This window comes from Gavialis gangeticus, unplaced genomic scaffold (genome assembly GCF_001723915.1).
Source record: "Gavialis gangeticus isolate Ggan-Ray unplaced genomic scaffold, GavGan_comp1, whole genome shotgun sequence".
NCBI classification, from domain to species: domain Eukaryota; kingdom Metazoa; phylum Chordata; order Crocodylia; family Gavialidae; genus Gavialis; species Gavialis gangeticus.
In genome coordinates, this window is record NW_017728998.1 from 11,653,126 (window position 1) to 11,666,443 (window position 13,318).

The 13,318-nt window shown below is 40.5% G+C and overlaps 1 protein-coding gene across 7 annotated transcripts in view; it reads right to left on the reverse strand.

Moving 5' to 3' along the window:
• Nucleotides 1-13,318, reverse strand: part of WWOX (WW domain containing oxidoreductase) — a 795,240-nt gene that overhangs the window by 184,511 nt on the left and 597,411 nt on the right. The window contains exon 7 of one of the 7 annotated variants that reach the window (XM_019505513.1): nt 692-1,876. The exons of the other annotated variants lie outside the window; for them this stretch is intronic. Coding sequence (XP_019361058.1) covers nt 1,862-1,876 — 15 coding nt within the window. The 3' untranslated portion in view covers nt 692-1,861. Of the gene's footprint in view, nt 1-691; nt 1,877-13,318 lie in introns of those variants that run through there. 7 annotated transcript variants of the gene reach the window in all.

Below are 13,318 nucleotides of genomic sequence, written 5' to 3' on the forward strand. Positions count from 1 at the left end.
CCAGCACAGAAACAGCACAACAGAAATTACACACCCAGGAGGTTTACTTGCTCCAGTTCCCAGATCATGTTAACACTATTACAGCAGGGTAATTCCAAAGCCAGAGCAAAAGAACTTCAGAAAGGGCATCCGCATCTCACTGAACAGCCCAGCAGTCACAGCATAGGCCTCAGGGGCACATTTAAAAGAGCCCTTAGTTAATGAGCGCACGTCTAGCTGAGGAGGGTTACTATGCCCCAATTAAAATTTTGACCTACAGCTGCCAATGGTAGTGTGCATAAAACTTGGTTGGATCTCCAGAGTCAAAGATAAACTGCTTCTATAAACATAAATGCCTGTCTCCTCAATGATGTTTGACAAAGAAAGGGAAAATCTTGCCATGAGGAGTCAAGTTAAAAATGGTGAAATCTGATTCTGAGACTGTTGATATCAAATCTGTCATAGCCTCATCTTAGTCGGAGCGTATGAAGAGGCTGAATCGGATTAGGGCGAGGTATTTGGTTAAGCAATCACATACCACAAACTTTTGCTGCTCCCTGAAATACTTTTTTTGTTTGGATCACTGAAATGCTCATACATGGGCTCAAGAGGAAAGCTGAAAAACTTTCAGTAGTGTCCCACAGAACGTGCACTGGGTTGGCTGTAGGCCTTGAAAACTGGACTGTTTATCATGTACGGGCTTGAGGGTTTTTCAAACAAGAGAAAGGGAATATTTTATATTAATATAGGTCAGATAGGTGCACAACACATTTTCGGGAACAGCTGCCTGATCAAACATGAAGACTACAGTAATAAGCAGAGGTTTGGGGAGTGAAAAGATCATCTCTTTTCAGTATGGTCCACCTTGACACGTACATGCCAGCACACGCATCCCCCATGCAAAATCGTACGTATATTCTTGTGAGGTGCCTGTTTCTCTTTACAATAAGATATTGGATTCTCCACCATTCCTTGCGGTCTTCGCTGGAACGCTGGCTCTTCTTTAGGAATGGCTTCCACGGAAAGAGGCCACGGGCCTACAACATCACATTTATGAATGATATACCAGTGTTCACGAGCAGACCAGGAACACTGGTCCCAGTCTGATAGAGACAGCGTGTCCCATAAAAGTGATGCAGTCAGTCCCTGAACGGGAAAGAACGTGGTTGGTACTGTTCTACTTGTATTCCCCAAAGGGTGCTCCAGAAATATTACTAGTGTTACCTCACGAAGGAGCCATACACCTTGCGTGTCCTCCAGATGGAGTAAAGATGAGACTTTGAGAGGGGGATTAAAACAATAGAAATGTGTTCAGCTGTGAAATTAAAAGTAGTACAGCATGACATGCAACATTATGTGTTGCAATGAGTCAAAAGCAATAATTAGGCTAAGCTAAACTACTAACATGCTCATAACCAAAGACCAAAAAAAAAAAAGTATTGAAGATCCCGGTACCAACTCTTTCATAAAAGCACAAATACATTACTGAAAATAGCACAGTAAAAATTGATTTTAGCCCACAGAATATCATGAAATGAGTTGCACACAAGCATTATGTCCCACGTCCATATGCACGTTTATGGTATAGCTATTAATATGCATGCATATATGTCTATATTTGCATACACATGTGTACATAGTTACACCTATGTTAGGTTTTTGGTACAGAAAAACTACACTGGAGACAAACTGATTAGAGGCAAACAGGAAGATACAGACTAAAATCTTCCTACTTAGAAAGGGAATAATTATAAAGAGTGAAACCGCTGCCCTGAAGCTGGCCTGAAAAACATGAAAACCAAGCATTTAAAGGACAACATATTCTTCTCTGTCAAGTGCTAGAGAACGGCATTCCCTTTGACTTCTTGCAGCTTGTCCTTGGTCACAATACAGTAACCTAAGAAAAAAAATGATTTAATTGCTAGTGTTTTGTCAATGACATAATTATATACCCACTGCAAGGTAAATCAACCTGAACCTCATCAGAGAACAATGCCCAAGATGCTTCTGAATAGCAGCCAAAGCTTCATTTTGGGGAACAGTGTACGTATTTAGCTTCTATAGATCTGAAATTGGGTTTTCAATTTAGCCCCTCAAGGAAGTAAAAATTGTTACAAATAGCAGTTAGGTCCAGCATTATTCTCTGTAATACTTAAGAGGCTAAGTGATGGGGCAGACCAATTACTTCATTATAAAGCATTATCCACTGGCTTTGTTACGATAACAGGTTATCTGATCACAGTCTATGGTTTCTGGCCCCAGTACAGTCCATGCACTCCTGCACTACTAGGGTTCAATTTTTAAAACCCATTAAAAGCTACTTTACCCAGGAAGCCCAAGATTTCTTTATTCAAGCATAAAAATTAACATTCTTTATGCAAGCATCCAGTCGGAGCAGCTGCGTTCAATGAAATCTCAACAGGACTCTCCAAAATGAAAGAAAAGGGAACACCATCTCACTCTCTCATCCTAGTTAATATTCAAATTCCTCAATGCACCTGTCCTGTAATAGATGCAGAAATGTAGCTATAGGGAAAAATAACAAATGCAGCTAGGAGGTTTTTCTTAAGGTTTTGAAGCTAATGACAGTGTTTCTATCTCTATCGCTGCAGGCACAGGCAGGAAGTTAAAATCTAAGTGGCTTGAGAAAAATACAACATTTAGGAAACTCATTTGTAGGACTCGAGTGGTGATATCCTGATTTCTCATTTCACTGGGTCTTATTTCCCCTCCTTGGGTTTATTTTAGTTTTTAATCTATTTTTAATGGAAGATTGACATTTGGTCAGATCATTTACAAGGATTATTTTAACAATGCTTTTATATGTTCTCCTTTGAGTTGGGAGGACAGTATAAGGGCCTTGTCATTTTGGGTGGCTCGTGGAGCTCTTAACCCCTGGACTCTCCACACATTAATAACTTAAAGTGGTTTTGCAGAACTTGTTATACAGTTCAAAGCTCCACTACTCCGGGGCAGGATGCTCTCTGATCCGCGCTACCCAAATCCTATCCCATTAAGGTGCAGCCACTCTGCACAGATATACTGCCCAACTTGAAATCCTCCAGTATCCCAGGATCTCTCATGTCTCGGCCCATACAGCAGGGATAGAAGCCGGTCCTGATTCACCAGCCCTCCAGTGGCGACTCACAGCCACAGCTGCTAGTCCGGTCCCTCCTCACCAGGCCTCTAGTGGAAAGTCACAGCTGTGCAGTTGGGGGACAGTCAGAGAAGGTTTCTAGACTAAGGGTGTGATGATCCAAACTCCAGAATAGCACTAGCACCAATCAACATGTTGGTGGCTTACAGCATAAGGTGGAACAAGGCCCAAAGGCACCTCGAGCTTGATTCAGTACTATAATCTCAGACTTACACTAATGGAACCAAGAGTATGTGTTGCCTCAGTTTAGTCTAAGATACCCAAATTAAGGCAACTTTCAAGGCCTTAATTCCCACTAAATCCTGTGGCAAGAAAAAGGCAGCTTTATCAGTGTCTATGGCTAGGGACAGACATTACACATAAACCGGTTTAAAGTGATCAGAAACTGGTTTAAACCTGTAACAGAACAGAAGTATAATGCACAGAGACCAGTTTCAAAATAGCGTAAACTGGTTTAAGATAATCCTGGTTGAATGTATCAGACTTAACTGAGTTGTGTCAAACTGGTTTATGCAAGGTCTGTCCCAGACCTACAAGTTCTCAGTGCTGTGACCTGGGCAAAAAGAAAGAATTATAAAGAACAAAAACCACAGACCAAACATATGCACTCTCTTGGAGGCAGAAAAAAAAAATATTCCTGCATCCTGATGGGGTTCTAATGATAAAAAGAAGTTTCCAAAGTTATGGCTTGTGAACTTGTAAGGGAGAAAGCACTTGTGACACGAGAGAGACTCCAAACAGATTTCATGTGTTATTTTCAAACGTTCTTGGCACTGGCCAAACTGTATTCCTACTGAATTAAGTGGCAGTTTCCATTTGACTTCAATGGAGGAAGAATAAAACCAATGCCAAATGCCCTAGAAAATACTACCCTATATGTTAGCCTAAGGTACTACTCTGCCCTGCATTTTACCCAGCTTCAGACTAACACAGCTAACTCCCTCTATCTGTTTTCATCATGTTACTTTCCCATTTAAGTAATTGCTGCACTTGGCACAGGATTATTGTGTGACCAGGAATGGAAGTAATTTGGATAAATTTGGAATAGGAAGGTGAGAGACTCTGTGTGCAAGGATAATTAGGAAGGGCAGTGATCCATGAGACACCTCACACACGATGTGATTGGCACCATAAGAATGTTTGAGAGTCCATGCTTGACATTGCATTGTGTTTAAATCACTATTCATTCGTAACACTTAATAAGCTGGCATTTAGTAACCAGGCACAGCATTTAAGCCACATTGCCTAAGAAATGATTTTAAGAGCACTCAAGGACAAAAGAGCAGAGCAGACGCTCCTACACTGGCATGAACTAACACCTCCTGGATGTCCATCCGGGCACACTGTGAGTTTACTTGGAAAGAAGTGTACTGAAACCTTGACTTGGCCTTTACACAACTGAGCTTCAGAGAAGAGAGACTGCATCTGTGAGCTAAATTAGGTCAGTATTAAATGCAGGACAGGGTTTTATGAGACTAGGGGCAGAAAGCTATCATTTTCTTTTTTTTAATTTCAATAAACCATACACAGCATCTTTTAAAAATTAACTACATCATAAAAGTTCATCAATCCTGAATTGTAATTAATTCTGTATGTGGCTAGATCATTTGCCTATAGTTGTTGCTTACTCATGTAAATCAGATCCACCACAGCTCCCTGACAATTTTGTTATAAACGCCTGTAATGAAGCCTAGCTTTACCCAACGGCTTAAAATATTCAAGTCTTAAAACATGCAAACAGTGCTACTAATGTACCAGGGCAGTCTAAAATGCCAACCGGCCTGCAGTAACTGGGGGTTGAAGTGAAACATCGTATGGGAAATTCCTTAGCTAGAATACAGGTAAAGAACTGCACAGCCCAATACTAGCGTATAGACAAAACGGACCCTGAACAATGCACTCAGAGCCAATGCACGGAAAAAAATAACTACTGCATTGCATGTGTGTGTGTGCACATGTGTCTGAAAATAGGGTGGCGATACGTATCCCTGCATATTGGAGAGACATTTTTATCCATCCTGTATGCCGTTGTTCAAGACATTAAAAAAACCCACATTTCAACTCAAAAAGCAATTATTTTGTCACAGTGATATAAACAATATTGTTGCAAATCGAGCCTTGAAAATATTTGCAGAAAACAGATCTTCTTATTTCCCACAGGAAGTCACTGCTATTTTCAACAAGCTGATTTACACACTCCTCAAGTTTTATGGCCCAGGTCACAACTTTTTGGAGCCAAGACCATCTCCTCCTGACTCAGAAGAAAACATGGTGCTATCTATTAGAACATTATGTGCCCTTTAGAGTTTTCATACTTCTTTGAAATTATGCGTGTTGATAAATAATTTAGATCTCCTCTCACCATCACCAGCACATCACAGTGGTACTGCTCTGTGAATGTGTGAGCAGTACACCAAACTGCATCGATGCAAGGGTCTCAGCTCAAGAGGTAGCAGGCAACGCGCTACAGTAAGCTTGTATCCTTGCATAGCAGTCCTTTTTCAGGGCAACACAGGTATCAGCAGTACACATTTCATTCCACTGAGGCAACAAGCCCATATGAATCTTGTATAGGTTTAGTATTTCCTATGACAACCCACACATTCAGGGTCCAGATACTTATGTATGGAACCAGAGCCGAGGACAGTAAGGTCTGGGCTAGATATTGAATAAACCAGTTTGACCCAAATCAGTTAAGTCTGATACTACATTCAACCAGGTTTATCTCAAACCAGTTTCAGCCATTTTCAAACTGGTTCATTGGTGATGTGTAGGGGGTGCACGCGGGTGCACATGCACCCCCTGAGATCGGCCGTGCACCTCCTAAAAGCACCAGCCACAAAACTGGAAGTGCTGGTGGAAGTCCACTTCCAGTTTTGCTGCTGGCTTGGTGATCGGCTGCTGGGAGATCCGCCCCCCATCAGCAATCTGGTGCCCCCGCAGACTTGGGAGGCACCAGTTGCCCATGAACTGGTTTATGTGCACTGAACATCTGTTGTACAGGTTTAAACCAGTTTCTGATCACTTAAACCTGTTTACGTGTAATGTTTGTCCCTAGCCTAAGAAAACAAAAGTTCAAAGATTTATATTCCTTTTAATGAGGTCCTGAAAGGCAGGGCTTATAACATCTAAAGTAACAGTGTCTGCAGAAATTTTAGGAATAAATTGCAGGTTTGATCTTGATTGGATTTTTTTTTTTTTTTTTAACTTTCCACTGAAGATGAAATTTTGAGCTTCATATTGGCAGCTGGACCCTTCACTACTCTAGATCACAGCTCCAATATGGGCCCTTGCAGAAATGAGAGAGACCGAGAGAAATGAGAAGAGAAGCTAAATTCTGTAAGGAAACCCGTAGATCCGTTCTGTTCTGCCTGAGTGATGCACTGATGAAAAACTCACTGCTTCCCTTCTGCCATTTTGGCAGCCTGCCAAATACACAAAATATAATATTTAGACATATACACATAACACATACCCCTATGCTAAAAGTATGTTATTCGGTAGAAGAACCAGGCATTTGTAATATAGGAACTGCCAAGTTAGCAGTTTCCCATACAACCTTAATTCTGCCCCGCTGTGCATCCATATTCTGTGAACAGAGTGAAACAGAGGTTCGATGGGGGAAAAAAAAAGGGGCGCAAGACTTGGATTAAAAGCCATATACTAATGCATCCAGAAAGGCAGAATTGAGGCAGCACAGGAAAACATAAAACTAACAATTCCTGTCTTTGGAGTGCTTGACTTTGCTATTTAAATACATTACTTTAAGATAATTCTCTTCATTACTTTTGCTAGGGGTTATGTCATTTTGTGACTTTCTCTCATACTTTCACTTTTCAGATTAAACCTGCTTTTTCTACAGTTTTTGAACCCAAACCACTTTCCTTCATTATCATTCTCCTTCTGTCTCCATCAAGTCTGGTCAAAAATACATTTGCCAAAATCAAGGCTTCTCTGCTTGACTCATTACAAATAATGACATGTTGCTACCCTATAACATGCTGGAAACTTTCCTCTACAAAACAAAGAAATGATTTTTAAAGCATCCACACAAATAATACAGTGTAATAAATGTTGACTTTTCACATCAGGCTAGTTATAGGTTTAATAGAGACCTACATTTATCCCAAGGGGCATCAAACTCACTGGTAAAATTATTGCAATATTGGATTGTGAAAACACAGAAGAAATACTGACAACACAGAAAGAACCCTCTTTCCACCCAGAACAATATATAGATGCCAGATAAGTTCAAAAGGCATCAGAGACCATTTTATTAATGTAGCAAAGTAGATGCTTTGAGCTTCAGAGCAGAAAAGCATAAAGTAGTATTAACTCACTAGTCTAAGCTTTGGAGTATATTTGCACTCCTCTTTCTAGTTGACTCCAAAAACATCTATATTAGCCTGGCTACAAGATAATGAGGCATAGAGTGCTCTACAATGTTCCACGTGTACAAGGAATAAATAGTTGGCTTTATACCAACGCTAGGAAATCAAGGCTGAAATAAATAGCAAAATAAAGCTACGTTAAAAAGTCACACTTGAGCATTTTTCCAAATGTGGCTTCCATGTTGTCGTCGTCTTTTTTTTTTTTTTTTTAACTGTAACGTACAAAACTCTAATTGCTATCAATGAACAAAAGCAAACTGAGGAGGAGTTCCACCTCCCCCCCCCCATATCCTAGTGTAGAGGATGCAAATACAATATACAGCAGGAATAACAAATGCTCTATTTTCCAAGCACTCTCCCATGATTTATGAAAGGTGTACCTCACTGTGGGAAGATAATGCCATTTGAAATGGTCCATTTCATAAATCTATCCTCCTCGTCCCTAGCTGCATACAGGACTACTATGAGCTTCTGAATCCAATAATGTTTTCATCCTCTATTGACAAAAAAAGGACTTTGTTTGGAGCGAGGTAATGATGCAGTTACAGAGGAGCAGCGGCTAAAGCTCGGTCTCAGGGGCTTTCTTTGGCAATAGCCATACAGCTGCGAAGGAGAGGAACCTAGTATAAACAAAATGAAGAAATAATCAAACACACACTACATCCCTAATGTCCTTTTACTGCTAGTGGCATTAATTATAGCATGTGCCTAATCCTCTGTACTACCACATAACCAAATGTTTTTGTCTGCGTCTTCTCCCCACCTCCATGATAGATTTATCACTGGGAAGCAAGTTATTTCCTATTTATCCATCCACCCGCTCAGTATATCTGCTTGTTTATCTATCTGCAAGAATGCTTCCAGAAGAGGGTTTTCTGCTAACTGTGGTGGTAGCAGTACTCATGGCCTAATCATAAACTTAACTGAAATTCATGGTACTGACTCTTTCCGATTACAACAAGGGCAGAGGATAAGGAGAAGAATGTGATGCATCTATTGAAAAGACATTCAGCTTAAGAAGAGAACTAAGACAGACTTTAGAAAAACAGGGAGTTTCTGCTTTGGGTTGGAAGAACAAAAAATCAAGCAGCAGGATATGGGATGAAAATGTTTCTTCCAGCATTTGGCATTTAAACGCAGTCAATACAAATATTTTAATATGCCCCAGATAAAAGTATGATAGTGATGCTGCTGCTGATGACGATGGAAGATGAGAGTGGCAACTAGATATTTATTCATTCATTTTTAAAAGAAACAATTCACATCTGCCAAACCAGTAAAGGACTCTACGTTCTGCTAGTTCTACTCATACCAGTCAACCCAGAAACCTCCTGGTCTGGTAGCAAAGCCAATGCTACTAAGCAAAACTGGGCAAATAATGCTAATCAAAAAGAAGCTGCTGGAAACTTGCCCAGTTTCTGGTTTTGTTACAAAAGTGAAGTGATGTGCAAGCTCAGCAATAGGTTCACAAATGTTATTAGCAAGTCCCAGAGGGTTTCTCAGCAAAACTAAATGAAACTTGGTGCTTTCACTGAATTTCACGTCACATTTTTGGGTCTCCTTGAACCAAAACTTCAGGGAACCGAATCATAACCCTCCAAGTTGGTCACAGCCCTACACTCTACATCCCACTGACTTAGGAGTTGATGAATGGCCTTTCTAAAACGTAACATTTCCCAGGCCTTTCTAGGAACTTTAACAAAATATATACAGGTTCGGAGCTGCCACTTGGAGTTCTCAATTTGCATATTTTGACTTGTGTATAAAAAGCAATTTCAAGGTCAGTTTCTGTGGAGAAGCACTGAGCTAGTAACTCCATTAAAAGTCTACAAGTATTTTGCATATTTATTTTTCTTCTCCTATAGTGTGAAAAGAGACCTCATCAATCAGAATAAACAAATACCATAGAAGTTGTGCGTGTGTGTACGTTGGACTATACGGAGCGGTGCACAGTTTGAATATTATTGGCCTTCTCCATTCAACTTCTAAATCAAGACACATACTTTTTTATAGGGAAATTTCTGTGTATTTTGTGAATTTGAGTCAAACTAGCTGCACCTGTGGTGACAAGGCAGGTGCTTGAAGAGGTAAATGCAAGAGTTTTGAGGTTGACTGGGATGCTGGAAAAAGCTCAGCCCAAAATTTACATCCTGGCTGGCTGGTGCTGAATTACAGCAATGGCAGTAGTTACCGAGGCTATAAAAAAAAATCATCTTTGGAGCGGAGTCCAAATCAGCACAGCTGACTTGCTCAACTGGCATCTACAGATGTCGCTGGGGCTGTTGTCTTGCAAGGTCGGGCCCCCATCACTCCTGGAGCTTCAGGGGCCTGATTCTGTGAGACAACGGTCCTGGATGTTGCGTCTCCAGTCAGCAGCGAGACACATAGGCTGTGAGAGTCCCTGCCGGGGATTCCTGCAGCACGCCGCAAGCAGTGGAACATCCATCCAGGCTCATCTGCCTTTGTTAATATGGTTACAATGGTTATTTTGTAGGTGTTGCTTTCAACGTATAAAGCCTTTAAATGGCTTGGGACCAGTTCATAGTAGAGAGGAGTCAATGGACAGGGTATTCTAGAATGCCCTCCCATCCCTGACCTGATGCCAGCCTGGGCCTGTCAACTTTCAGGACAGGCCACAAGGCCTGAATCACCCGGCCTTTACAAAGAGAACAGGAAACCGAAATTATTGGTATATGTTACACTTAGCACGCGCTAACTGCATTTACGTTAGTGCCTGAGCGCTCAAGCAGCGAAGTGCATGTTAAGTGCCTGTGCGGTTAGGAGGCTCCTATGCCATGCTAGTAAGTCGGTACAGTGCGGGGGCATTCCCATGCCACATCAGTGTCACACACTCCAGCCTGCACTGCACACCAGGGGTGTGAACTGATCTCAGCTCTGGGACTGTACCAGAGCCAGCTCAACCCCAGTGGAGTGCTATGATCTACATTCAAATCATATTATGTATTAATGTGAGACTGTCCAGAAAGCTTTCTAAGTCACTTTTACTCATAAAATGATCTAAATATGTAACACGTCCTAAGTCTACTGTGCAACAATACCCTGAGGTACAGGCTGTGCGTGGGAAGTAATCCCTGAGTAGACAGTTGCTTAGTAAAAGGTCTGTGTTAAGGGTACTGCATTTTGGTGTGCAAGTATCTGGCAGGATGCTCGGCGCATGTGCCTGAGTACTTTGTAGTTAGTCTAAATTGACAGAAAATAAATTAACAAAATATAAAAATTTTGCAGGAGTACAAGTGTCCCGGATACCATCATTACTAGTATTACAAACCTGTTTTTTTGTTTTTCGTTTTTTTCCCCCCATATGTACTCTTGAATCTTTCAGGTAAACACATTTACTCTTAGGCCACAGCTTCAAGATCCCTGATCCCTGAAGCTGGGTCTTTAAGAAAGTGGCTTTGAAGGGTGGTGAGATGAGTTTCCCTTTGGCAAAGCCAAATTCAGGGTTTAGCACTGGCAAATGGTGTCTGGGAGCCCCTGTGCTTGCTGATTACTAAGGTTCGAAAATCATCCTTTTTCTCTGCCTTTTTCTTACTGCAAACATTTTTGTTCTGCACCCTGTTGCTAATGAAATACAATTAACAGTGCTATAGTTAAACACCTTCAGCTAGCAAAAACAGAATAGCTGGTTCAAAGTGTCGCCATCTTGGTTGAAGCCCAAGCTTCGTTTTCCTTCTTGTGCCCATTGTGGTGATGTATTTGTTTTAACCTTAGACTCTATCCTATCAGATTTGAAACAGCTTTTTCAATGACTTCTTTCCAAAGTTCTTCATTCCTTTCTTTGGTTTCTCCCTTTCTTTATTTTTATATATAAATTACCGTTATGAAAACAGAGCCAGCAGACGGGAAAATATTCAGTACCTAGAAACTGAAAATTCAAGTATTTGCTTTTTATGGGGCACTGGAGTCTCTTAAAATACAGAACTGCTAGAAAACTTAAATGCAAAGGATGACAAAAAAGGTTCACTGTATGGCTACATAAATACACTACAGTTTTGAACAGCTTTGAAAAATAATTTAAATACTTGTGTTTCAATTTATGGTCTTAAAATGCCTGAAAAACACATTCCTACTTTTGAAATGGATTTTTTTAAGTGAGTCTTAAATACACTTTGATTATTTCCATTTTGACATTATGTCTACTAAGGTATTTTGTATAGCAATTTGAAAGCAGAAAGGCAATTCCTTAGCAATACCAACATATATATACATACATATTGATTTAACAAACACATCATCTTAAAGATGCACTTTCTTCTTTTCATAGAAAAAATAATGCAAATTTAAACCGAATAAAGCCAAAAGCTAAAACACATTGTCTGTAACGATTTCTTTGATGGAGAAAGCTCAGGTTCAAGTTCATTATCTTAGTATTTTCAGAAAAGCTTGCCTGCAGCTCTTAGGAACAACATTTAACTGAATTTTATATGCGAACATTAAAGAAACAGTAATGCACAGGTATAATATACATGATCAAACTGGAAGTGAAGTGTACAGGTTTCTCCCTGTTAGCTTACACCATTATCATCTTTTCAGAGGATGTCAAAACCTTTTCCTAGGAATTCTTATTTTTTGTATACTTGGAAAGTGTTGGTACAATTATTTTAACATCCCTCTATAACACTAAGACATCTGTACAAAAATCCGTTATTTACTTCAAAGGGAGAAGACTCTGAGAGCAGAAATAAATGGCAGACACAAATAGAGGTCCAGAGCCATTTCTATTGAACTCCTGGGCTTAATGAAACACAAACATAAAAGGTATATCATGTAAATATGTATGTACAAAGGACAAAAGACTTTTATAGTCACGTACTATAGTATCCAGGCCACAATGATTAGGATTCTCATTTACAATTTCTAACTGAAATTCTACCATAAAACACAAGCTGGAATGCACATACATGCAGTAATTAAAATATTTCATTCAAGTCTGAAACCTGACTTTTTTTTCAGCACAACAGCTCAGTTTTTTTTTTTAATTAAGGCTTTACTCATTAATATAAGCCAAAGGAATAACTTGCAGGGAACTTGCAAGAAAACATATTCTCAGCATGCTGATTCACCGTGGATTTTGGCCTCCCTACAAGTGGCAGAAAAAATCACATTGCTCTGTACTTGGAGGCACGTAACGCACAAATGGCAAATATCGTAGAAATAAGCTTGAAAACTGGACACAAAAGTCATCACAGCCCTGAGGCTGCAGTAATTTATGTCTCAAACATTTGTGGGTGCCCTCCCTCCTATTTTGCCTCCCCACCTTAAATTTTTCAACTACTCAAGGAGAGACAACAAAACCCTCGTATTGTAGTGGTCTCTGCTGGAGCTGGAGCACTGCAGGTAGGTGGCCGGTGTTCCACTCTAAAGCTCTTGCTCCTAAAGCTTGTAATCGTGAAGTTCATACAACTGTGGATTTATGCACAAAGGACAAAGAAAGCTGAAAAAATGTCTGAACCTGAGATATGTTTTCGAAGTTTTACACCAGAGGTTGTCCCAGGTGGCAGGAGGCACTGCGTGGGGCCAGGTTTCGATGAAGCACACAGTGAACCTTGATTATAAGAAGCAAATGCACCTCGTCCAACATTAAAATTAGGATGGCCTGAACACAGCTGTTCCTGGAGAGTCTGTGCAGATGTTATGCTTAGATTGACCTAACTGGGGTTAGGTTGATCTAAGTGCTGGGTTAGTTCAATCTAACAAACTTCTGTACACATTTGGAGCATGGCCCCAGGGCTGAGAAACCTGGCTGCTCCCCCCCAGCCCCAGCCCCAGC